We start from the raw sequence: 27,792 nt of genomic DNA, 5'->3' as shown, positions 1-27,792 counted from the left end.
TCCAGTAATAATTTGACGAAGTATTCTCTCTAACAAACTTAATGGAAATATTTAGTTGAAGATCTGAATGCAAGAATATTGATCATACGGTTTTCTGACCAATATTCGGATGGCCAGGGTTTGCACGAAGTGCCCCATTCTTGCGTTCGTGACTGTTCGTGTCAGTATTGCCTCTTCCCTCCACCCTTACGAATGACATTCACGCGACCAGATTACTTTCGGTGTTGGTAATCACCTTTAGAAGAAAAAAAAAAACGATCATAATATATTAATCAATAACATTTTCTCCTGCCTGACAACCTCAAAACATTAAACAAAGAACAGTAGATGCGCTCCGTCATGTACCCGAGTGAGGTCAGCATGGATGATCGGGAAACATCGTCAACTCGTTTATCCAGTGGCCCCTCCTTGGAGGGGTCGCTGGCTGTGGCATTCACACTAGATCGACGACACTCACATCAGAGGAGGAGGAGGAGGAAGAGGAGGAGGAGGAGAAGGGGTTTATTTGATCGAGGAGTCACTGGGTCATCTCGGTGGTAGGGAAATGTATATATATATCTGTAGTTCCTTTCCTCGTCCAGTGTGTGTGTGTGTTTGACTCCGGCAGCCGGAAGAGTGGCAGTTGCTTGTTGGTCGAAAGGCTTCGACCAGGGAACAATGTGGACGAAGGTAGTTTATTTTTTCTATATATATATACATGTATATCACTCGGGGTCCTGAAATTCTCCCTAGATGCGGTGGTCATTGTGGATTACGAGGATCTGAAGAAGAGCAAAATGTGTTCAACGTTATTGGAAATACTATGTTAGTCCCTTCAAGTGATTCAGTGTCTATACGTATCATGGAATATATATATATATATATATATATATATATATATATATATATATATATATATATATATATATATATATATATATATATATATATATATTGAAAAGGAATAAGTATCGTCACAATAATTTACATAACGAAACAAAAAACGCTGATCCTTCATAAGTGCTCATAAGTGCCGTTGTTTCTCTCGCCAGCTGGAGTGGCACTTGAGTGCCACTCCAGCTGGAGGATTAGCCCTTACATCTCAGTGACAAACGAGTCAATAAGATGATAGACGAGTGTGGGACAGACACAGACACTGAAGGAAAGGGGACGCGATATGATAATAATAGTAATTATGATAATAATGATAATAATAATAATAATAATAATAATAATGATAATAATGATAATGATAATAATGATAATAACGATAGTAATAATGATAATGATAATGATATCAATAATGATTATAATTATACAGTAAAGTAATGATAATTGGACATTAACGTTACCATATCTAATATGCCGTTTCTTCTCCTCTGCAGGTAGCGGCGGTGCTCTTGTTCGCTGTGGGCGTGTCGTCTTCATCCCTAGCACGAATTGCTTCTCAGGCGTCAGAATACGCATTAGCTGACGCAGATGGAAGCCAGGTGGTTCATGAAGGTGGAGGGGACGGAGTCGAACCAGCTGTTGGAACAGCGCCATCTGGATACCCAGTGAGTGGTTGTGGCAGCCTGGTGATTTGTTGCTGTCTATCTATCTATCTATCTATCTATCTATCTGACTAGTTATCAACTTATCCATCTATCTATCTATCTATCTATCTATCTGTCCACCTATCTAACTATCTATCTATCTATCATCTATATATCCACCTATTTATCTATCTATATCTATCTATCTAACTATCTATCTATTCTTTTCATCAGCTAAACGTTTTGGTTACTCCTGGTTACTCTGTATGTATGGTAATCAGTTACTTGCCTCGGGTCATTATCTAGAGGAGTAATCAGTTCATCTTGCATAAGTCGTTGTGATCAACAAGGTTCCTATGAATTATCGATCTTCCTGCTCGGTATAGCTTTTTCTAACTCTTTTTTTAATGATGACAACAAAAACCCGTGGAATTCGTATGAGCTAAGTTCTTTCTCCGAGCATATGTTTTGTTCCAGTAACATTCTTTGGGACTTTGATTTTAAACACGAGCGTTTACATCTTTTGAAATATATATTTTCATGTCTTTTTTTTCCCTTTATGACCACCTTCTTATGACTGTCTTCATTTCATCACCAGCTCAATTCGGTCTGGGGAATTTTTTCTTTTTCCTTTTCATACCGCATGAACGCCTAGAATAAATCATATGAGCATCTATACTCGAATAAATTTTCCCTCGGCTTATACGTGCCTTAGGTGACGTCTCGAAACTTTGAAACTTTAACAAATTCCTTGGAAGATGAATACGCTGTCCCCAGGCTGCTCTTTCAAACTGGATGATGGAGATCTGATCTCCAGGTTGCTTATATGGCCTGGAAGATTGATGTTTTAACGTGTCCAGGCTGCTCCTGGAATCTGTTTGGTTTGTCTCCAGTCTTCACTGATCGTGAGCGATGCTTCGAATCTTCAGTTTGTGAAGCATACGAAGCAAATACTTTGACGGAGTGTTGGCCAAGCGTCAGTGATTCAGCACCGAAATAGACATTTTTTTTCATAGTAATTTTCCTGTGGTTCTTTCGCTATAGAGAACCAGAATCTTGAAGTTTGATATGTGTAGGAGAAAGAAAAACCCCGCATGGCTAAGTCAACTCACTAGTGATTCGTGAAAACCAGTCACGTACGAATTCCTGGCGAAACTTCGACTGTGCTGAAGCCATAACGGGATTCGGTTAGCCAGTGATGCGGTGACACTAATTCCAGCCATTCTTCGGTAGCCTGCGATGCCTTACCAGTTCGCCTTCGAGATCAAGGACCACCCGACTGCCAATTACCAGAATCGAGTCGAGTTCGTAGAGGATGGCGTCCTGCAGGGTAGCTATAGCCTCCTCTCTCCTGACGGCGTTATTCGTACTGCTGTCTACAAAGACGATGGTTCCTCTGGCTTCAAGGTAAGTCCCTGCCTTCGGTGACCATACGGTATGATGGGGGTACTAGGAAAGTGTGGAGGTGTTTGATCATATACAGAAGATGGTAAGAGTGGGAAGAGGAAGAGAAGAAGTATGAGTGAGTGTGGGACGAGTCAAACCAAATCTAATTCTTAAACATATGTGATATTCCAATGCTCTTAACCCGAAGTCAGTTCTCCCGAGGTCAGGAGTGAGGTTTGTGAGCTGAATTGTATCAAAGAGTTACAGTGAAGATAGTTTTAACCTGAAGACAAACTTTCAATCCATCTTTCGATGTTCTGTTTCAGATAACATTTGATATCATACTTTACACCCATGTGGGTGTTTCTATCATGACATGACCAAGTCTCAAGGGAGACATTCTGAGATTAATCGAAGTTAATGAAAGTCATGTGTACCGAGAGTGTTGACAAGATGAGGAGTGTTAGAAGAGGCTAATGGAGAGTAGAATTCGTACTTGGAATCTAGTGTTAGTGGAAACGACAGAGAAGCGTTGAATGGAAAGTCCCTCGCGTTAAGAAATCTAGATTTAGTGAAGACTGTGATGACACAAGGACTCGTCTGATGAGCCACATCTGATGAGTAAGTCTGTTGTTTCAGGTGACATTGCACGAGATCCCCACAGACATCGATGTCCACGGCTCTGGCTCGGCAGAAGACCCGAGCTACGCAAAGGAACTAGCCCTTCACACCAGGAGAAGTGTCGGCAGGTGTGGCCGCCGCTTCTAAAAAAGTAGGTCACAATTGGACTTCGGGAGCGCATGGACCTCTCCCAGCTAAGACGTCTGATGGGCACACTGGGGTCCCAGGACACGCCGGATCCCAGGGAGGAGCTCAACAGATCGAGGCGTCAGGTACAAGAAAGTCATCGACGGGCCAAACAGTTTCCCTCAAAGGGACGGGAGCGGATGGAGTCAATTTGGTCTCGGACGGAGACGTCTCCTTCGGGGCGATGAAGACAACCACATTTGGTGGATCAGCAGGTGTGGAAACTTCACTAGGAACATCAGGGACAAGTGGACTCCCTGCCACTCAGGTGGAGCAGCCGCCTTCATGGCAAAAGGGGTGAACAGACTTGGCATTGCCGCGGACGTACCAACTTCTATCGAGGGATCGAAGACAACTGAATCTGTGGCATCAGCAGCTGGGACCACTTCGTCAGGAGCATCAGGAGTAAGTGGGTTCGATACCACTTCAGGTGGAATCACGTCATTTGAAACTTTAGGATCGGGTGGAGTTGCTGTTGCTTCAGATGGGGCGACATCCACGGAGGAGTAAACGAAGCTGAATTTGGAGCAAAATCAAGTGGAGTAGCTTCTCCTGAAGAGTCGGGAAGTAACGGGTTCAGTGCCACATCAGGTGGAGCAGCTGCCTTTGGGGTATCGGGGGCAAACAGAATCGGTGCTACCTCGGAGGGAATGGTTTCCTCCGAGGCATCGAAGACAACACCATCTGGAACATTGAGGGACGCAGCGACAACCTCCTCCTTCGCAGCATCAGCTGTGAATAGACTCGGTGTCGCTGCAGCTGCAGCACCTTCCTCCCAGGGGTTAGGAGCGGCTGAATTTGGTGCCAAAACTGGAGATATGGCCTCCACCGTAGGAGCATCAGGGGTAAGTGGAGTTAGTTCCACTGTAGGTGGAGTCGTTTCCACCGGAGCATCGGGGACAATTGGAGTTAGTTCCACTGTAGGTGGAGTCGTCTCCTCCGGAGCATCAGGGACAAGTGGAACCACATCTACATTGGGTGGAGCAACTTCATTCGAGTCATCAGCTGCTGGGGGATTTGGAGAAAAGACAAGTGGAACAACTTCCACTGGAACATCCGGGACAGGTGGAGTTAGTAGCGCTTCAAGTGGATCAGGAAGAAATGGGTTTGTTGGATCTGAAGGGGCAAATGTTGTAACATTGACAAGTGGAGGAGCTACTCCTGAGGTATCAGGACAAGTGGAACTGATACCACCACAGGTGGAACCTCATCTTTGGTAACATCAGAGGTAAGTGGAGTCAATACAGCTTCAGGTGGATCAAGGGTAACAGGGATGGGTGGAGGTGTAAATCTTGTAACACTGATGAATGGAGCAGCTCTTGCAGATGTATCAGGGACAAGTGGAACTGATGCCACTACAGGTGGAGCAGTTTCTATGGTAGCATCAGGGGCGAGTGGAACCGGTGCCACTTTAGGTGGAATGGTATCCACCGGAGTATCAGGGGCAAGTGGAGTTGATGCCGGCCTAAAGGGCATGGCATCCACTGCAGGAAGTACAGATGCTGCATCGTTTACAAGTGGAGCAGCTACTGCTGGAGTGGCAACAAATACGAGTGGAATGATTGACATCTCAGGTGGAACAGCTTCTTTGGGAACATCAGAGGCGAGTGGAATCATAGCCACTTCAGGTGAAATGGTCTCCACAGGAGCATCAGAGGCAAGTGGAATCCTGACCACCTCAGGTGGAGCAACGTCGTTCGGAGCATCAGACACAACAACATCTGGAACATCGATGGATGAAGCGACAACCTCCTCCTTCGCAGCATCAGCTGTGAACAGGCTTGGTGTCGCTGCAGCTGGAGCAGCTTCCTCCCAGGGATCAGGGGCGGCTGAATTTGGTGTCGGAGCATCAGGGACAAGTGGAGTTAGTTCTACTGAAGGTGGAGTGGTCTTCCCCGGAGCCTCAGGAACAAGTGGAGTTAGTTCTACTGTAGGTGGAATCCTTTCCACCGGAGCATCAGGGACAAGTGGAGTCAGTACTGCTTCTGGTGGAGTAACATCGGGAACAGCTGAATTCGGGGCCAGGCTGAGTTCCTTGCAGTCATTAGGGACAGCTGGACTCCAAGCAGCTGCAGCTGGAGCTGGAGCAGGGACAGCAGCTGCAGCTGGAGCAGGGACAGTAGCTACAGCTGGATCATCAGGATCCAGCGCAGCTTCGAGTGGTACTGGAAGCGTCTCTGGAAATGTAGGAAGCTCTTCTTCTGGAACTATCACCCTCGGACTTCAAGATCTGCCCAATATGCCTCTCATATTTATAAATACTGGTGCACTGGAACAGGCTGGTGGCGCTGCTGGAACACCTGGTGCCCTCAATACCTTCACCGTCGGAAGCCCTGGACCTTCCGGGATCAGTAGTGGACTGTCACCTGCACCTATTCCATCCGTTTCACAAGACCTGGCTGGATTACTGGCTACTGCTGCCGCTTCACAAGGTTCCACTGGTTCGCCTTTCAGTGGTGTACTCACTGTTCCAGTTGGTTCACCGGCTATCACTGCTTCACAACCTTTCAGTGCTGTACTCGCTGCTCCTGTTGGCTCGCAAGATCTGGCTAATATTTCAGGGTCTCAAGGTCTCTTGGGAACTACAGGTCTACAATTACCACTCGTTTTCCTTAACCATAACAGCGTGGCTAACGCACAGCAAGCAGGATCAACCTCACAGCAAGCAGGATCAACCTCACAGCAAGTAGGATCAACCTCACAGCAAGTAGGATCAACCTCACAGCAAGTAGAATCAACCTTACAGCAAGTAGGATCAACCTCACAGCAAGTAGGATCAACCTCACAGCAAGTAGGATCAACCTCACAGCAGGCAGGATCAACCTCACAGCAAGTAGGATCAACCTCACAGCAAGTAGGATCAACCTCACAGCAAGTAGGATCAACCTTACAGCAAGCAGGATCAACCTCACAGCAAGTAGGATCAACCTCACAGCAATCAGTATCAACCTCACAGCAAGTAGGATCAACCTCACAGCAAGTAGGATCAACCTCACAGCAAGCAGGATCAACCTCACAGCAATCAGTATCAACCTCACAGCAAGTAGGATCAACCTTACAGCAAGCAGGATCAACCTCACAGCAAGTAGGATCAACCTCACAGCAATCAGTATCAACCTCACAGCAAGTAGGATCAACCTTACAGCAAGCAGGATCAACCTCACAGCAAGCAGGATCAACCTCACAGCAAGCAGGATCAACCTCACAGCAAGTAGGATCAACCTCACAGCAATCAGTATCAACCTCACAGCAAGTAGGATCAACCTTACAGCAAGCAGGATCAACCTCACAGCAAGCAGGATCAACCTCACAGCAAGCAGGATCAACCTCACAGCAGGCAGGATCAACCTCACAGCAAGTAGGATCAACCTCACAGCAATCAGTATCAACCTCACAGCAAGTAGGATCAACCTTACAGCAAGCAGGATCAACCTCACAGCAAGTAGGATCAACCTCACAGCAAGCAGGATCAACCTCACAGCAAGTAGGATCAACCTCACAGCTATCAGTATCAACCTTACAGCAAGTAGGATCAACCTTACAGCAAGTGGGATCAACCTCACAGCAAGTAGGATCAACATCACAGCAAGTAGGATCAACCTCACAGCAATCAGTATCAACCTCACAGCAAGTAGGATCAACCTTACAGCAAGTAGGATCAACCTTACAGCAAGTAGGATCAACCTCACAGCAAGCAGGATCAACCTCACAGCAAGTAGGATCAACATCACAGCAAGTAGGATCAACCTCACAGCAAGCAGGATCAACCTTACAGCAAGTAGGATCAACCTCACAGCAAGCAGGATCAACCTTTCAGCAAGTAGGATCAACCTTACAGCAAGTAGGATCAACCTCACAGCAAGCAGGATCAACATCACAGCAAGTAGGATCAACCTCACAGCAAGTAGGATCAACCTCACAGCAAGTAGGATCAACCTCACAGCAAGTAGGATCAACCTCACAGCAAGCAGGATCAACCTTTCAGCAAGTAGGATCAACCTTACAGCAAGTAGGATCAACCTCACAGCAAGCAGGATCAACCTCACAGCAAGCAGGGACAGGTAGTGGAACATCATCTATGGTAACATCAGGTGTGAGTGGAACCGGTACGACTTCAGGTGGAATGGTCTCCACCGGAGCATCAGAGGCAAGTGGAATCCTGACCACCTCAGGTGGAGCAACTTCCTTCGGAGCATCACACACAACTACATCTGGAACATCGAGAAGTCAGACAACTTCTTTGGCGTCAGAGATAAACAGATTTGGTGTCGCTGCAGCTGGAGCAGCTTCCTCCCAGGGATCAGGGGCGGCTGAATTTGGTGTCGGAGCCTCAGGGACAAGTGGAGCTAGTTCTACTGAAGGTGGAGTCGTTTCTACCGGAGCATCAGGGACAAGTGGAGTCAGTACTGCTTCTGGTGGAGTAACATCGGGAACAGCTGAATTCGGGGCCAGGCTGAGTTCCTTGCAGTCATTAGGGACAGCTGGACTCCAAGCAGCTGCAGCTGAAGCAGGGACAGCAGCTGCAGCTGGAGCAGGGACAGCAGCTACAGCTGGATCATCAGGATCCAGCGCAGCTTCGAGTGGTACTGGAAGCGTCTCTGGAAATGTAGGAAGCTCTTCTTCTGGAACTATCACCCTCGGACTTCAAGATCTGCCCAATATGCCTCTCATATTTATAAATACTGGTGCACTGGAACAGGCTGGTGGCGCTGCTGGAACACCTGGTGCCCTCAATACCTTCACCGTCGGAAGCCCTGGACCTTCCGGGATCAGTAGTGGACTGTCACCTGCACCTATTCCATCCGTTTCACAAGACCTGGCTGGATTACTGGCTACTGCTGCCGCTTCACAAGGTTCCACTGGTTCGCCTTTCAGTGGTGTACTCACTGTTCCAGTTGGTTCACCGGCTATCACTGCTTCACAACCTTTCAGTGCTGTACTCGCTGCTCCTGTTGGCTCGCAAGATCTGGCTAATATTTCAGGGTCTCAAGGTCTCTTGGGAACTACAGGTCTACAATTACCACTCGTTTTCCTTAACCAAAACGGCGTGGCTAACGCACAGCAAGCAGGATCAACCTCACAGCAAGCAGGATCAACCTCACAGCAAGTAGGATCAACCTCACAGCAAGTAGGATCAACCTCGCAGCAAGTAGGATCAACCTCGCAGCAAGCAGGATCAACCTCACAGCAAGCAGGATCAACCTCACAGCAAGTAGGATCAACCTCACAGCAAGTAGGATCAACCTCGCAGCAAGTAGGATCAACCTCACAGCAATCAGTATCAACCTCACAGCAATCAGTATCAACCTCACAGCAAGTAGGATCAACCTCACAGCAATCAGTATCAACCTCACAGCTAGTAGGATCAACCTTACAACAAGCAGGATCAACCTCACAGCAAGTAGGATCAACCTCACAGCAAGCAGGATCAACCTCACAGCAATCAGCATCAACCTCACAGCAAGCAGGATCAACCTCACAGCAAGTAGGATCAACCTCACAGCAAGTAGGATCAACCTTACAGCAAGTAGGATCAACCTCACAGCAAGTAGGATCAACCTTACAGCAAGTAGGATCAACCTTACAGCAAGTAGGATCAACCTCACAGCAAGTAGGATCAACCTCACAGCAAGTAGGATCAACCTCACAGCAAGTAGGATCAACCTCACAGCAAGTAGGATCAACCTCACAGCAATCAGTATCACCCTTACAGCAAGTAGGATCAACCTTACAGCAAGTAGGATCAACCTCACAGCAAGTAGGATCAACCTCACAGCAAGCAGGATCAACCTCACAGCAAGCAGGATCAACCTCACAGCAAGTAGGATCAACCTCACAGCAAGCAGGATCAACCACACAGCAAGTAGGATCAACCACACAGCAAGTAGGATCAACCTCACAGCAAGCAGGATCAACCTCACAGCAAGTAGGATCAACCTCACAGCAAGTAGGATCAACCTCACAGCAAGCAGGATCAACCTCACAGCAAGCAGGGACAGGTAGTGGAACATCATCTATGGTAACATCAGGTGTGAGTGGAACCGGTACGACTTCAGGTGGAATGGTCTCCACCGGAGCATCAGAGGCAAGTGGAATCCTGACCACCTCAGGTGGAGCAACTTCCTTCGGAGCATCACACACAACTACATCTGGAACATCGAGAAGTCAGACAACTTCTTTGGCGTCAGAGATAAACAGATTTGGTGTCGCTGCAGCTGGAGCAGCTTCCTCCCAGGGATCAGGGGCGGCTGAATTTGGTGTCGGAGCCTCAGGGACAAGTGGAGCTAGTTCTACTGAAGGTGGAGTCGTTTCTACCGGAGCATCAGGGACAAGTGGAGTCAGTACTGCTTCTGGTGGAGTAACATCGGGAACAGCTGAATTCGGGGCCAGGCTGAGTTCCTTGCAGTCATTAGGGACAGCTGGACTCCAAGCAGCTGTAGCTGAAGCAGGGACAGCAGCTGCAGCTGGAGCAGGGACAGTAGCTACAGCTGGATCATCAGGATCCAGCGCAGCTTCGAGTGGTACTGGAAGCGTCTCTGGAAATGTAGGAAGCTCTTCTTCTGGAACTATCACCCTCGGACTTCAAGATCTGCCCAATATGCCTCTCATATTTATAAATACTGGTGCACTGGAACAGGCTGGTGGCGCTGCTGGAACACCTGGTGCCCTCAATACCTTCACCGTCGGAAGCCCTGGACCTTCCGGGATCAGTAGTGGACTGTCACCTGCACCTATTCCATCCGTTTCACAAGACCTGGCTGGATTACTGGCTACTGCTGCCGCTTCACAAGGTTCCACTGGTTCGCCTTTCAGTGGTGTACTCACTGTTCCAGTTGGTTCACCGGCTATCACTGCTTCACAACCTTTCAGTGCTGTACTCGCTGCTCCTGTTGGCTCGCAAGATCTGACTAATATTTCAGGGTCTCAAGGTCTCTTGGGAACTACAGGTCTACAATTACCACTCGTTTTCCTTAACCAGAACGGCGTGGCTAACGCACAGCAAGCAGGATCAACCTCACAGCAAGTAGGATCAACCTCACAGCAAGTAGGATCAACCTCACAGCAAGTGGGATCAACCTTACAGCAAGCAGGATCAACCTTACAGCAAGCAGGATCAACCTTACAACAAGCAGGATTAACCTCACAGCAAGTAGGATCAACCTCACAGCAAACAGGGTCAACCTCACAGCAAGCAGGATCAACCTCACAGCAAGCAGGATCAACCTCACAACAAGCAGTAATAACCTCACAGCAAGCATTATCAACCTCACAGCAAGCATTATCAACCTCTCAACAAGCATTATCAACCTCACAGCAAGCAGTATCAACCTCACAGCAAGCAGTAATAACCTCACAGGAAGCAGGGTCAGCCTCACAGCAAGCAGGATCAACCTCACAGCAAGTAGGAGTAACCTCACAGCAGACAGGATCAACCTCACAGCAAGTAGGATTAACCACACAGCAAGCAGGATCAACCTTACAGCAAGCAGTAACAACCTCACAGCAAGCAGGATCAACCTCACAGCAAGTAGGATCAACCTCACAGCAAACAGGGTCAACCTCACAGCAAGCAGGATCAACCTCACAGCAAGCAGGATCAACCTCACAACAAGCAGTAATAACCTCACAGCAAGCATTATCAACCTCACAGCAAGCATTATCAACCTCTCAACAAGCATTATCAACCTCACAGCAAGCAGTATCAACCTCACAGCAAGCAGTAATAACCTCACAGGAAGCAGGGTCAGCCTCACAGCAAGCAGGATTAACCTCACAGCAAGTAGGAGTAACCTCACAGCAGACAGGATCAACCTCACAGCAAGTAGGATTAACCACACAGCAAGCAGGATCAACCTTACAGCAAGCAGTAACAACCTCACAGCAAGCAGGATCAACCTTACAGCAAGCAGTAACAACCTCACAGCAAGCAGGATCAACCTCACAGCAAGCAGGATCAACCTCACAGCAAGCAGGATCAACCTCACAGCAAGCAGTAACAACCTCACAGCAAGCAGGATCAACGTTACAACAAGCTGGAATAACCTCACAGCAAGCATTATCAACCTCACAGCAAGCATTATCAACCTCACAACAAGCATTATCAACCTCACAACAAGCATTATCAACCTCACAGCAAGCAGTATCAACCTCACAGCAAGCAGTAATAACCTCACAGCAAGCAGGATTAACCACACAGCAAGCAGGCTCAACCTTACAGGAAGCAATAACAACATCACAGCAAGCAGAATCAACATTACAGCAAGCAGGAGCAACCTCACAGCAAGTAGGATCAACGTTACAACAAGCTGGAATAACCTCACAGCAAGTAGGATCAACCTCACAGCAAGCAGGATCAACCTCACAGCAAGCAGGATTAGCCTCACAGCAAGCAGGATCAACCTCACAGCAAGCAGGATCAACCTCACAGCAAGCAGTATCAACCTCTCAGCAAGCATTATCAACCACACAGCAAGCATTATCAACCTCACAACAAGCATTATCAACCTCACAGCAAGCAGTATTAACCTCACAGCAAGCAGTATCAATCTCACAGCAAGTAGGATTAACCTCACAGCAAGCAGGATCAACCTCACAGCAAGCAGTATCAACCTCACAGCAGGCAGGATCAACCTTACAGCAAGCAGGATCAACCTCACAACAAGCAGGATCAACCTCACAGCAAGCAGGATCAACCTTACAGCAAGCAGGATCAACCTCACAGCAAGCAGGATCAACCTCACAGCAAGTAGGATCAACCTCACAACAAGCAGGATCAACCTCACAGCAAGTAGGTTCAACCTCACAGCAAGCAGTATCAACCTCACAGCAGGCAGGATCAACCTCACAACAAGCAGGATCAACCTCACAGCAAGTAGGTTCAACCTCACAGCAAGTAGGATCAACCTCACAGCAAGCAGGATCAACCTCACAGCTAGCAGGATCAACCTTACAGCAAGCAGGATCAACCTCACAGCAAGCAGGATCAACCTCACAGCAAACAGGATCAACCTCACAGCAAGTAGGAGTAACCTTACAGCAAGCATTAACAACCTCACAGCAAGCAGGATCAACCTCACAGCAGGCAGGATCAACCTCACAGCAAGCAGGATCAACCTCACAGCAAGCAGGATCAATCTCACAGCAAGCAGGATCAGCCTTACAGCAAGTAGGATCAACCTCACAGCAAGTAGGATCAACCTCACAGCAAGCAGGATCAACCTCACAGCAAGCAGGATCAATCTCACAGCAAGCAGGATCAACCTTACAGCAAGCAGTAACAACCTCACAGCAAGCAGGATCAATCTCACAGCAAGCAGGATCAACCTTACAGCAAGCAGTAACAACCTCACAGCAAGCAGGATCAATCTCACAGCAAGCAGGATCAACCTTACAGCAAGCAGGATCAACCTCACAGCAAGCAGGATCAACCTCACAGCAAGCAGGATCAATCTCACAGCAAGCAGGATCAACCTTACAGCAAGCAGGATCAACCTCACAGCAAGCAGGATCAACTTCACAGCAAGCAGGATCAACCTCACAGCAAGCAGGATCAACCTCACAGCAAGCAGGATCAGCCTTACAGCAAGTAGGATCAACCTCACAGCAAGTAGGATCAACCTCACAGCAAGCAGGATCAACCTCACAGCAGGCAGGATCAGCCTTACAGCAAGCAGGATCAACCTCACAGCAAGCAGGATCAATCTCACAGCAAGCAGGATCAACCTCACAGCAGGCAGGATCAATCTCACAGCAAGCAGGATCAACCTTACAGCAAGTAGGATCAATCCCACAGCAAGCAGGATCAACCTCACAGCAAGCAGGATCAACCTCACAGCAGGCAGGATCAATCTCACAGCAAGCAGGATCAACCTCACAGCAGGCAGGATCAATCTCACAGCAAGCAGGATCAACCTCACAGCAAGCAGGATCAACCTCACAGCAAGCAGGATCAATCTCACAGCAAGCAGGAACAACTTCACAGCAAGCAGGAGCAACGTCACAGCAAGCAGGATCAACCTCACAGCAGGCAGGATCAACCTCACAGCAAGCAGGAGCAACGTCACAGCAAGCAGGATCAACCTCACAGCAAGCAGGATCAACCTTACAGCAAGCAGGAGCAACGTCACAGCAAGCAGGATCAACCTTACAGCAAGCAGGAGCAACTTCACAGCAAGCAGGATCAACCTCACAGCAAGCAGGATCAATCTCACAGCAAGCAGGATCAACCTTACAGCAAGTAGGATCAATCCCACAGCAAGCAGGAACAACTTCACAGCAAGCAGGATCAACCTTACAGCAAGCAGGAGCAACGTCACAGCAAGCAGGATCAACCTCACAGCAAGCAGGATCAACCTCACAGCAAGCAGGAGCAACGTCACAGCAAGCAGGATCAACCTTACAGCAAGCAGGATCAACGTCACAGCAAGCAGGATCAACCTCACAGCAAGCAGGATCAACCTCACAGCAAGCAGCATCAATCTCACAGCAAACAATATCAGCGTCACAGCAAACAGGATCGTCACAGCAAACAGGATCGTCACAGCAAATAGGATCTTTACAGCAAACAGGATCATCACAGCAAATAGGATCATCACAGCAAACAGGTTCATCACAGCAAACAGGCTCATCACAGCAAACAGTGTTACCATCATCCACTCTCCAGGGAGGAAGCATCGCTGTGCAAGGCGGCGTTGAAGCTCCACAGAGCAGCCCGGTTGGCATCGATGTTCGTGTATCCCCCACTGGATCTGCGACAGGAAGAACTGATGGTGTTAGTGTAAACAGGTTCACAGGTGCGTCTGGCGAAATCAGGTTTACAGGTACTCCTGGCACAACTAGGTTTACAGGTACGTCTGGTGCAACCAGGTTTACAGGTGCGTCTGGTGAAACCAGGTTTACAGGTGCGTCTGGTGCAACCAGGTTTACGGGTGCGTCTGGTGCTACCAGGTTTACAGGTGCGTCTGGTGAAACCAGGTTTACGGGTACTTCTGGTGCAACCAGGTTTACAGGTGCGTCTGGTGCAACTAGATTCGACGCAACCAGGTTTACAAGTGCCAGTGGCACAGGAAGGTCTACGGGTGCCACTGGTACAGGTAGGTCCACTGGTGCCACTGGGGGAGGTAGATCTACGGGTGCCACTGACACAGGTAGATCTAGAGGTACCACTGGGGGAGGTAGGTTGACGGGTTCCACTGACACAGGTAGGTCTACGGGTGGCACTGCTCCAGTCCGAACTTCTAGCTTCCAAATGAAACGATTCTTCGACCAACATACCAGTCAGATGCTGGAAGAGGTCCGCTCCGCAGCTCGCGCATCTGCCGCTAGATCCTCGACAACATCTATCGTGTCGTCTGCGGAGAGGGGCTCTCCTGCTTCCAGACCTTCGTTCTTATCCTCTACGTCGTCCAGACGTCCAACACCTCAGCTCTTGTCCTTCCCATCGTCTGTGGAAAGGGACTCCTCTCCTTCAAGAACTCCATCAACTCCGTTCTTGTCCTCTCTTTCGTCTGTGGAGAGGGGTTCTCCTGCTTCCAGAACTCCGTCAACACCGTTCCTGTCTTCTTTGTCGTCCCGTGAGAGAGGGTCATCAGCAGCTCGGCCCTCTGCCTCTCGATCTCTAGCAAGTCCTCTCTTGTCCTCCCTGGAAAGGGTTTCCTCTCCCGTATCTAATCAGTTGAGTCGTCCACCTTCCGCCATTACTCACACAAATCGCCCAGCTCCTTTCGAAAATGACCAGTCAGCATTCGGTGAGTTTGGAAGAGTTGTTACAGCTTCTTCCTCTTCTTCTTCTTCTTCTTCAGCCGCCGATTCCTCTAGAACTTTTAGTTCTTCAAGTTCCACCACTTCTTCTTCTTCTTCTTCTTCAAGATCTGCTGCTTCCTCAAGGGGCTTCGATTTCTCCAGAGGTGCCACTTCATTTTCCCACTCCACAAGTCGTCCACCTACTTCGTCATCAGTGACGTTACGTCCGTCAGTTTCGTCACCTGCTACCTTTACAGGGGCTTCTCCATCAATCACACAATTAACTGTAACTCCAATTAGTGTACTGGGTAATGAGCAGTCCCGTAGGGGCTCCACCTTCCTCGCCATACCCCCAACTGGATCCTCAGACATCCAAACACCACCAGCAGTTCTCCTGAGAAACGTCCCGGTGGCTAGGAGGAGGATTTTCGTTGCTGGAGACGGCAGCGGAGAATCTCGCACCCAGACGGGCCCGTCTGGCAACAGGCAGACAGGGGGCATCATCAGAGGAATAATACCCTCCCCAAGGAACGACCTAGAATTCGGCAGCAGAATCCCCAAATCGTCAACATTGATCCTGAAACCATTAGCTTGGATACGTCCAGGAGTATTGGTCGACAGAGAGACAATAGCGTCACCGGAAGGCCATCATCAACTTCACGCCCCCGACTGAATCGAATTTCTAGGTTTGGTAGTAGAAGGAGACAGGCTTAGTTGAAGACGTACGTCATCTGTTCCATTATAACCCTAGATGTCTAGTATCTAGATCTAGCATTTATTTTTCCAACATATTACAGTGTATGTTCCAAGTCATATGTCCCTATAGGTGTTAAGTTTCAATGTTATTTTGTACTGTTATATCGTTACTTTCTCGTGTATTGTACAAACGAACTGCGTCTTTGTGTTACAGTAGTTGTATAAGTGAATGTATACATATATGAATCAAAATAAAAAGCTCAAAAACAATCTCGCTTTAATCATATCCTCTAAAAAGCATGATAAATGACAAACGCAGTTGCAATCAAAACATGAATAATAAAGATATTGAAATAGTCACACTGGGTGTAGTGAGGTTGGGTCCGTCAACACTAGAGGTGCACTTACTTGCTAACTATTGTCATTCTAAGTAGGTCTTACTCACTCATTCGGCTGCGCTGGACACCCTAATCTATTCTTTTTTTCCCCCCCAATCTCACCTCACCTCGTTCTCCTCTTGACTGAATCATGGAACACTAATCTGTTTGAATCTGTTACGTGAATGATCTGGTATGCGATCTAACCTCTCTCCGTTTTCACAAAAGAAAGGCGTCATCACACAGAATCTATTTGACATCACACAGCCGAAAGAACATATCACACTTGGACCATATGGTTAAGTTGAACTATGATTAAATATCTTTATTGAGGGTAGTATGTCTGCTACTGGTCTGTGACGAACACAGACGAAAATCAGAAAAGGAAATCTCACGAATAACCTTGGTGAAATATATGTTGACTGTAGACTGCTTCGTTCAAGGGAACTTTGTTCACACTCTGGAGTGAAGAGTTAATGAATGGTGTACATCACAGTATTTTATTCACGGAACAACATGTTACATGATTATTTAACAGTGAAGAAAAAGTGATAGACTTTTAGCTGACAAAGATGAATCACTTCTCTCTCTCTCTCTCTCTCTCTCTCTCTCTCTCTCTCTCTCTCTCTCTCTCTCTCTCTCTCTCTCTCTCTCTCTCTCTCACATATATATTTATACATATATAGTTTATCTGGCTTTCTCAATCTTCATCTCCCCAAGTCTAGTCCAGAATCTATTTCGCGAGTCCTGACATGGACAAAAGCATTGACAATTACAGCCTATCACAGTTATGAAAACAAAAGTCCACCTTATTACATTGTTTGCTTCAGGGGCAACCAGAACCCCCATGTACTAGCTGCCGATATTTCTTTTTCTTTCTTTTATAATGACGGGACTCTTAAGATACAGAAAATGATCCAGGGAAATTCAATCATCAATAGCCCCCTTTCGATGATGGCTATATGGGTTTTTTGGTTAAATATTTTTCAAACCATCGTGATACTTAATGCCTTAATATCATCAATGGGTCAGACATACTTTCCTACAGGTAGTTAATGGTTGGAGGTAAGGGTGGTAGTGGTGGTGTAGCCTTTCGCAAGAACTGCGATGAGAATATCTTATATTTCTCCCTAAACATTATGCCTCTTCTAGGACCCATGTGCTACAAACTACCACTGTAAACACCTGGATCTTAACATGCCTGGTTGTAGCTGACTTGAGATTGTTCATTCGTCATCTATGAAGTGTAGCAAGGTACAATAGGTAACACTATACGAATATGATCTACGCTGGATCGTACATTTAGTCTCCAAGATTGAATAGAATCCATACGTTGCCGTAATTTATAGCGTCTAGTGGAATTTAGCAGCTTTTGTTTAGCATTAGAGATTGGTCGTTCTTTTACTTAAATAATTTGTAACGTGCAGCTTATCACTATAAATTTCAGTCCTTACAATGTTTACATCTAATCCTGCGTGTATAACTATTTGACCCACCGTAATCTTTTTTTTTCCATTTATCTCTTTAGCAAACCAATTTTTTTCGTACGAAGATATTCTCTGATCATTGTGAACAGTTTCACATCAACCCGAAAAGCACTTACAGTCCTTCCAATATTTCCATTTATTTTCTTTTATCATCGGTCTTTTAAAAATCCTGCGTGCATAACTATTTGACCCACCTTAATCTTTTTTTTTTTTCAATTATCTCTTCAGCAAACCAATTTGTTTCGTACGAAGATATTCTCTGATCATTGTAAACAGTTTCACATCAACCCGAAAAGCACTACTGGAATATGTCTTTTTTTTTTCCACGAACCACGACTTGCATACTTATAGATGTGCCTTTGCATATAAGTGTATACTTATCCGGAGCCATATATACTTACATATAATTGCCGGTTAAGTTAAAGAACACTCACAGAGGGAATGAGTGATAACAACACAAGGACGCATGTTTTGAAGACTACAACAGCCAGCCAATCACAGAAGGTATCAGACTAGTTTACTCTATGGAACACAAGAAACTCTCCTCAGTGTTAACTTGTCAGTGTGCGGTAAAGTATCGTCTCTCCCTACCCGAACTTTTCTTCCTCCTAGTACGCCGTATCTGTGGGTTCTTAAGTTTATTTTTGGTAATGAGTATACGTATAGTGACTTTGTAGTAAGAGGTATTAGAATTTAAGTGGCGAAAATAGTGGAGATGGTATGATATGAGTGAAAATGTTAAGATTCATGTAGTGTTTAACCGGCACAAGCATGTCCCTGGGCAAGGTGGAATTCAGGGGTGAAATAAATTGCTGTAAGAAAATCGTATGTTTACGCTTATCTGTGGGTGTGTCATGTGGCGTTAGTGGAAGCTGAAAACGAGTGTGAATCATTGCTGAACACAGAAAAAAAAATAATATCGAAAATAGTTGACTGTGATAAAGATAACAGCATTTAAAGTTCGTGCGCAGACATGCACATACATGTCTGTCTGTGTGTGTGTGTGTGCGTGTGTGTACAGAGCCTTGAACTTGGAGCTAATAGGAGACTGCCATATCCACCAGAACTATTCATCTATATTTAGTAAACTTTTTAGGTGAGTACACTTTATTTCTTTTATTGTTATTTTTCGTACTGTAGTATAGTGCTCATGGAGATTACTGTGGCCTCATTACCACAACATTACGCTTATAGAATCATTATTTTTGTATATTTGTTATGTATTCTTATTTCATGTTGGCCAATGCACAGTAATAACACTAGGAAATGTGTGGTAGGGTTAGTTTGGTTGAAATTATGTTTTCTCCATTGGTTTTCGATGTCTGTTTACCCGTATATACAAATATGAGTATATCATCCATCTAATTTCGTCCTTGTCAATTGTGCTGCGGTGAAAAAAAGGCACCGCGATTTTTTTTTCTCTATTAGTGGTAACGTAGAAGTGATATTCACTGATGTAATGAATTTATTATTCTAAATTAAATCGTATATTAAAGTGGGTCACATATAGTGTCATTATGTAATAGGAGCGTCATATATATATTCGTTGCTCCGTTCATTTATATATTCGTTTGTACTCGTTGCTCTGTTATACACTCTTCGTTAATTCTCATTTCAACAATATTACTTTGTAAGAGATGTTTGAAATGCTCTATGACATTATGTCAATCTACATTACCCGATGTTTTTGATTCATTTAAAGCATTTCATATTTTTTTTTGTGCTGTTGGATTAACTGCTTTAGGGATTAATTGACGTATTGATTATTAGATTAATGATTAAACATTTTTCTGTCACTTCCCATTAATCATAACCTCCTGGTTGGTTTCGAGCGCACAGTTATGAGTCTTCGTCAAGTGTCAGGATGATCCAATTTTTTTCTAGTGTGACGTAAAAGCGAGGTTATCATTTCTACAACATACAACACTAGGTTATCCCAGTATTATCAAGTTTATCTTTGCATTAGTCGTCTCCCATTATCGGTATTTGTTCATCTCAACTTGGCAAAGCGAATGACAAGCGTGTGTTTTAATGCAAGAATTTTTGAGCATTCTCGCATAGAATTTGCTGCTGAAATTCACTGAATAGTTACACGAGTATCTGTTTTCTCACATTGAATATGAATACATAAACTAGAAAATTATTGTGTGGCACTCTGGAGTGAACTCAGAGAATGACGACTTTACTTAGAAACGCCATTGGTAAGAGTGTCTCCTCAAGTGAATAATAGAATCGTACCCCATAATTCTAATAAAGAAAATGAGTTTTCCCGATGGTAGTGAAATATACATATTGGAGGAACTGCTAAGGAAAAGCAATAATGTCGCTGACTTAACAAATGCAGAGAAGTAAAAAAGCGAATATATATATATATATATATATATATATATATATATATATATATATATATATATATATATATATTCCTAGGAGTCCACGGGAAAAATGAAACACGATAAGTTCCCAATTGCACTTTCGTGTAATAATATCATCAGGGGAGCGTTACCACTAGGCCATGAAGGCCACCTATTAATCAAGACAATGTAGATTGCATGTATGTTTCACCTTGTATCTTCATATTTCGGTCTTTTGTCTTACTGTTGTATATAAGGGTAATGGATATTGTTCCGTGTGTGTCTGACGAATTGTCAATTGTGTTACACGATTGGCGCAATCGGAATGTTATAACAACCTAATTTACCTGCCTTAGCATAGCCTAGAAGTGGAAGTTTCATATGTTTGTATGTTGTGGATATTTATAAGTAGGCGAATCTATCGACATTTTAATTGGAAACGTGTGAACCTATAGTGTTTAGTGGCTGTCATTGATATGTAAGAAATAGATGAGTTAGTCCTAGAGAGATGATTTACGTTTTCTTTCATGGATAACGGTTGACAAGTGTCTTTTAAGGGGATACTTCCTTATTGGTACCTTCAACGCTTCCGGTTGGCTCCAATTTACTAGGAACAATTTTGCATCAAAGCGGAGCGTGGCTTGATAATTTGGTAATTTTTTTTAGAAAATGAAAATATAGTTAAATATAAATAAATTCAGATCTAGATGCAGACCACGCGTGAGTGTTGGGAAGGAACTTGTAACGATGTATTGGAATCTTTTACTTGTAAATGGAGAAGTTTTCCCTACAGTATCGTGTAGATATGTTATGCCAGGTTGTAAATGTGACCATACGTCTACAAGCCAGTAAGCTTATGAACTACTGATTCAATGCCTCTTTTATTCTACTTTATTCCTTCCCCTCCACTCCACTCCACCTTAAGGTACACCCCACTGTCCCCCCCATCTCAGAACCCCTCCTCGTATCCACGCAACAACTACTTCACTCGAAAAAGAAGGACCCAAAATTAGGGCCCAATTTCGGCCTTTTTCTTTTTCAGGTTTTTAAAGTTGATGCTGTGTAAAAATTTTTAGTTTTAAGGTTAATTTCGACAAATGTACTCTGTTTAATTAACAGAGTAAATGTCATGTCTTTCTATTTGTTATGTTGGGTCTTAATCTGTCGCTCCTTGGTGTGTGTGTGTGTGTGTGTGTGTTGAATGTGATGAACTACTTCGTATAAATGGATCCAATCATATGAAATGGAGATCGTAATGTTTTTTGATGCCATCCATTCAATTTGGGACTCTATCAGTGTCGTGTGATATTTACCATCTCCACTACTGTATATTTTGAGTGCCGAAGTTGTAATCTTGTGCGCAGTGCGTGTCCTACCTATGTGTATATTTGCTCTAGCATGTTTATATGCATGAGTATCCGCATGGCACTCATGCGTTTTGCGCGTATCACATGGATGCTGTAGTATGGCTTATTCGTAGGGATATATTTTCCTACATACATCAGGTCTATACCGGGTACAACTTTTGTTGTTGTTGTTGTTGTTGTTGTTGACTTGTTTTCTCTTTGGGAGGAAGGTGGTTAGTTTTTTGAGGGGGGAGGGGGGGGGGGTTACAGGCCCATCGAATGCTAGGGTTGTTTGTGACCTTCATTGACGTAGTGGTGTCAACTCCCAGACAGAAAATCTGAAACGCCTCATTCAGGTGCTAAGGGTCGTTCTCTCAGACCATACGTTTTATATGCATGTCAGTCGATGTGGTCCTTTTATATATATATATATATATATATATATATATATATATATATATATATATATATATATATATATATATATAAGTGGGGTCATTTTAGCTTCGGCCCAATTGACGCCTAAGGGTCATTAGTGCCGTGTACGTACTTTTGTTAACCACTGGTCAATAGACCTAAACGCCTTTTTTTCACAGTTTTTTTTATAATCATACGACCATGTAGTCTCTATAGGCCTTTTCTTTGTGAAAGACGGGTAGTTTGGTTGTGTGTTTATATACATATCGACTGCCGGGGTCATTCCAAGCTGGTGGCGTCGTGTTATATAACCAGTGGTCAAAAAGAAAAAAAGAAATTGGAATTCCTTCATGTTTGAAAGATGATTGTATGAACGTTATGTACCATAACTGCATGTATAACTATACGCTATACATGTAGGTACAGTGTTTGTGTACAGCTGGAGTTATAGCTTGCGGAAGTATATTATGAATAACTTTAAGATTGAAACAGTTTAACTCCCCTTAGTTCACAGTCATTAACCTTCTCTGTGAAAGGAGACATCCTGTTTGAATACACCTTTACAGTGAATGTAAAAAAGGCTCTTTAAGTTGAGGTATATAGAAATTTAGAGACGTGAATTGAATGATTAATCTTTTTCGTAAACTACCTAATCATTTCTTGTCTGTCTCTTCTTATTATTATTTCTCATGTAAAGGTATTTGCCCCATTCTAGTTCTCTTTTAGAGTAAGAACCAGTCATAACACTTTAGTTAGATATGAACGTTTCTCTAAGGGACTTTAAATTCCTCGCTTAAATTTTTCGCTAATTTCCTTCTATCCTTCTCGTAACAGCAGTAGAACTCCTTAAACTCAGTTGTAAATGAGGGTGTCAGGTGCCTGTGAATCGTGTGTCATGTGGTTTCGTATTGTGTGAATATAGTGATGTAAGTTTCGCCTGATCATTTGCATAACTTGGTCTAGACATAGATTTAAGTATAACTGTGCTGGACGAGTGTATTGACTTAATCCACCCAGTCTTGAATTGTAAGGGCGGTTAAATGTATAAGATTCACATCAGTTTATGGGAGGCTGGTTATAGATAAGTCACACATTTTTTTTTTGCTCCTCAAGCGAGATGTTCCCACTTTGTGACACATCATCAGCTTTTCTCTACTAACTCCTGCTCTTTGATTAGACTGTTGTTTACATAGGTAGGGTAAGGAAGACAGCAATGTCGCATTCAAATGTATTTTATTTTCACCTTTTTTTCTGATAACACGAAAATAAGGACTGTACAGTAAATAAATATCAATATCAGGGCATGCTTCGCTATTCTGATAATTATAATTTAAGTAGTCTCACAGTCACAAACATTTAGATAAACATATATATAAATATCCAAAGCGAATCATTCATAAATAATAAGAGTAAGACGAAAAGAAGAAAAAAAAAGTAGATAAATAATTCGGTCATTCGATAGCTGAGAGGCGGGTGTGAAGACGAATTAATGTGAATACAGCCACATCACCGAAGAAGAAATTAGTTCGATTGAACGAAATGGTAGAGCCAAAAGAGACTAAAATCCCAAAGAAGTCAGTCATGGCTGCGAACAAAATAGCCTTATATCAACACATATAGGTCAGAGTTCGTCAGATATTGCCTTTTTTTTTCTTTTTAAGAATGTTAGCTCGATCTATCCGCCATGACCTCCTAAGTCGCACATTGCGTCAGTGAAGTTCCTTGATCTTCATCCATTGGTAATAAAGAGAGCATCGACGTATTTCCCTCAGATGGCGAGATTTACTCTGAAAGGAGGTTTTGGGTGGGTTTGTGGGGTTTGGCACTTTTCTAATTCATGGGATTAGAGGATTTAAGCGGATGACCTCTCAATAGTGACGTGTCCCGTGGCTTCGTAGACGTGCTCTGCGGGGGAAAAGTGCGAGATGACGTCGGAGACCCTTTCGGGAGTCTTGACGGAGACGGTTCTGGTGAGGGCGAGTTTCGCCGGGGCTTTAGGAGCGGTTGTAGCAGCGGGGGCAGCTGGAGCAGCGGTGAAGACACGCTGAACCCTCGGTTCGCTCTTCTTATTTATGGTGACGGAGCCTTGCGCCTCGAACCTGAGATCGGCAGGGGTGAAGTGGGAGATAACATTGGATTTCCTCTCGGGTGTCTTGATGGATACCGTCCGTGTTAGAGAGAGATCGGAAGGCGTCCCTGAGGAAGACGAGAAGCTGGAGGACGATGAGCTGAACCTCTGGCTTGCAGTTCCTGAAGAGAAGCCGGTGCCCGATGACCTTCCAGACCCACTGGCGAAACCGCCGGAGGAGCCGGAAAATCTAGATTCGCCAGATCCCTCGCCTGACTCGATTGAGCTGTGACCCACGATCTGGAAGAACTCACTGCTGTCTTCGCCAGAGTCACCAAAGGAGCTGAAATGAGAGCTCCCGAATCCAGTGGAGGAAGATGAGGAGGCCCTAAATGCAGATGAACCGGTGCCGGAGGACCCAGAGGTGCTGAAGACTCGGCGAGCAGATCCAGATTCGTCAGATACCTCGTCTGAGTGGCTTACGATGTCGAAGAAATCACTTACGCCGCCTTCGTCAGAGTCGTCACGTCTGAAGCCGGTGGAAAAACCACTGGATGAAGACCTAAATGCAGATGAACCGGTACCAGAGGACCCAGAGGTGCTGAAGACTCGGCGAGCAGATCCAGATTCGTCAGATACCTCGTCTGAGTGGCTTACGATGTCGAAGAAATCACTTACGCCGCCTTCGTCAGAGTCGTCACGTCTGAAGCCGGTGGAAAAACCACTGGATGAAGACCTAAATGCAGATGAACCGGTACCAGAGGACCCAGAGGTGCTGAAGACTCGGCGAGCAGATCCAAATTCGTCAGATACCTCGTCTGAGTGGCTTACGATGTCGAAGAAATCACTTACGCCGCCTTCGTCAGAGTCGTCACGTCTGAAGCCGGTGGAAAAACCACTGGATGAAGACCTAAATGCGGATGATGAACTAGCCCCTCCGGTCCCAGAGGCCCTGCCTGATGATGTTCCAGAGGAGGTTGCGGAACCAGAGAAGCCGGTTGAGGAAGCCCTGAATGATGATGCCCCTCCAGCCCCAGAGGCTGTGCTGGATGACGCGCTGGCAAATCGGTGTGCAGATCGAGCTTCATCGGATGCCTCACCTGAGTCAGAGGAACTGTGGCTTACAATCTGGAAGAAACCGGTTTCACCAGAGTCGTCAAAGGAACTTGTGCGAAGGCCTCCGAACCCTGAGGAAGAGCCAATGGATGTGAATGAACCGGCTCCCGCAGATCCTGACGATGCTTTGAATGAACCGGCTCCTGCAGATCCTGACGATGCTTTGAATGAACCGGCTCCTGCAGATCCTGACGATGCTTTGAATGAACCGGCTCCTGCAGTTCCTGACGATGCTTTGAATGAAGTGCTTCCTGCAGATCCTGACGATGCTTTGAATGAACCGGCTCCTGCAGATCCTGACGATGCTTTGAATGAACCGGCTCCTGCAGTTCCTGACGATGCTTTGAATGAAGTGCTTCCTGCAGATCCTGACGATGCTTTGAATGAAGTGCTTCCTGCAGATGCAGACGATGATGTAGATGAGCTTCCAGATGTGGAGGTGAAAGCACTAGCTAGTTTCTGGGAGGAAGATGAGCTGAAAGTCTGCCTCGATGATCCAGAGCTTGCTGTCGCTTTCTTGGAAGAGATCCCGCTGAAAGAAGCCCCCGAACTCTGTGCTGCAGATCCGGAAGAGAAAGCACTGGCTGTCGCTCTGGATGCTCCAGAACCTCGGCTCACGAAACCAGCAGAGGAAGAGGCACCGGTCGCTGAGGCGCCTGAACTCCGGGCGCCGGACGATGAAGAAGAGACACCACAGGGGAGGGCGGCTATAGCGCGGGAGGTAGATCCACCTGATCCATGCTCGCGAACGAGCCTGAAGCCACACAGGTGACTGGCAGGGCCGCTGGCGACGACGGGCCTGGATGACGACGAACTCGATCTATCGACCTGTGAGGCCTCGGCCAGCGAATCGGCGAAGGTCGCTGCGGCGTTGACTTCGTAGCTCATGTTTTCGTCAGACTCGTAGTCGTTGTTCACGCCAGAGATGGCGAAGTCCTCGAATCTGCGGACGCCCTGGTTGGAGAAGATGGTGGCTGGGGCGTAAATATCTGAGTCAACTTGTTCCATTGCGATGCCAGAGTCCAGGCGGTGCACTTCCACCTGTAAGATATCAAAAGCTGTTATTTCTTACCCTTCACTAGAACCCTTCTGAAGAACCCAGAAGACCCCTTTGGGAGGCGCTGACCTGCGCCAGGCAGTTCTTGTGTTCGAATCCAGGCTGTGTTCGAATCCAGGGCGGGGGAATCACTCCACCTCACCTCTCAGGCTTGACAGAACTGAGCCAAAGGGAAAGTGAACCCCCCCCCTTTTTTTCCCCTATATTAATTTCGACCTTAGAGAAAAGATGTGTCACCACACAACACCAAGGTTCATAGAGGCGTTGAGGTCATTAAAGAGACATCTGTTAACACACACATATTTTGGTTCCCCAGGATTTTTAAGCTTTGAATTTGATTAGATGTAGTTAGTAAGGATTTAGTACGGATTTTATGGATATATATATATATATATATATATATATATATATATATATATATATATATATATATATATATATATATATATACATATATGAGGTACAGATTCAGGATCTTTTCTTTGAGGCTTCTTTAGTTTCAAGGCTGCAGGAGGAGGGAGTTCATGGCCTCGTTTCGAGAGAGGAGGTACCTGACGAGACCTGCTCGTACATCATGCGACCACTGATGACAATGCAGCCTGGCCAGAGGTGGCTTGTCTCTCCAGATGTAACCACTCGCAGGCAGAATCCAGTAAGAACTCTAGTGGTATATAACACTCAGGTTTTGCCAGACTAAACCTGCACAAGGTTACGCCTCGAGGGAGAAGTCAGTCTTTTGCCAGGGCGTCATCCTCAGCGTTCGAGGATAGGTTTCAGTCTCCTCAGGGAACTGCACGCTCTAAAGGAGACCATAATATCTCTGTTACTGATTGCAGCGCAGTCCTGCAGCTCTTGTACCTCATAAAAGAGTTCCTGGATCTATATATAATTTATGTTTATAATTAATTTTTTTTCTAATTATTTATCATCTACTTCTTTATCATTCTTTATATGTCTTCCACCACCACATGATTTAATAATTATTAACAGGGTCATTGTTTACGTTAGTTAAAGATAACTGAGATTATTAAGAGTTACTTAACTAAACTTACATATTTGCACCTGTTAGATGGTAACTTTTTCCAAGTAATACTCTTGGTAATGAGGTTTGTTATTTCCAAGTTTTCTCAAATTGGGAAAAGTGTTTTATGGTGAAATTTCTGATTGACCTGGTTGGGTTATAGCTTGACCACCTGTGTCTTCAGGGATGAAGGCAAAGGTAAATCTGTACAGAGAGATGTTTTAAGAAAGACATCTCCCACTCAAATACCTTGTATAACTGTATTTGAAATCATTCAGATGTTCTGTACCCATGGTTGCATCTGTAAGGTGAGGAGCTGGTTACAGAATATTGATATCTGGTGCATGTTACTGATAGAACACACACACACACACACACACACACACACACACACAGCCAGCATT

At 45.3% G+C, this 27,792-nt stretch overlaps 3 protein-coding genes across 6 annotated transcripts in view; 2 read left to right on the top strand and 1 right to left on the bottom strand.

Moving 5' to 3' along the window:
• Window positions 1-569: 569 nt before the first annotated feature.
• On the top strand, window positions 570-3,684 carry LOC139747008 (cuticle protein 10.9-like). Its single transcript, XM_071658734.1, has 4 exons — window positions 570-669; window positions 1,365-1,535; window positions 2,748-2,921; window positions 3,540-3,684. The coding sequence occupies exons 1-4, from the start codon at window positions 658-660 to the stop codon at window positions 3,666-3,668; spliced, it is 486 nt and encodes a 161-aa protein (XP_071514835.1). The 5' UTR covers window positions 570-657; the 3' UTR covers window positions 3,669-3,684.
• Window positions 3,685-4,861: 1,177 nt separating this feature from the next.
• Window positions 4,862-16,409, top strand: LOC139747067 (uncharacterized). The gene is made up of 3 exons (XM_071658859.1): window positions 4,862-5,587; window positions 5,642-6,477; window positions 7,588-16,409. The coding sequence occupies exons 1-3, from the start codon at window positions 4,981-4,983 to the stop codon at window positions 16,120-16,122; spliced, it is 9,978 nt and encodes a 3,325-aa protein (XP_071514960.1). The 5' UTR covers window positions 4,862-4,980; the 3' UTR covers window positions 16,123-16,409.
• A 6,933-nt stretch (window positions 16,410-23,342) lies between these two features.
• The window catches only part of LOC139747223 (uncharacterized), a 28,896-nt gene continuing 24,446 nt past the window's right edge, over window positions 23,343-27,792 (bottom strand). For all 4 annotated transcript variants that reach the window (XM_071659258.1, XM_071659261.1, XM_071659259.1 and 1 more), the window contains one exon: window positions 23,343-26,351. In XM_071659258.1, the coding sequence (XP_071515359.1) occupies window positions 23,979-26,351 (2,373 nt within the window). In that variant the 3' untranslated portion in view covers window positions 23,343-23,978. The remainder of the gene's footprint in view (window positions 26,352-27,792) is intronic.

Source organism: Panulirus ornatus, chromosome 67 (genome assembly GCF_036320965.1).
Source record: "Panulirus ornatus isolate Po-2019 chromosome 67, ASM3632096v1, whole genome shotgun sequence".
Lineage (NCBI taxonomy): Eukaryota > Metazoa > Arthropoda > Malacostraca > Decapoda > Palinuridae > Panulirus > Panulirus ornatus.
This window is presented reverse-complemented; position numbering and strand designations above follow the sequence as displayed.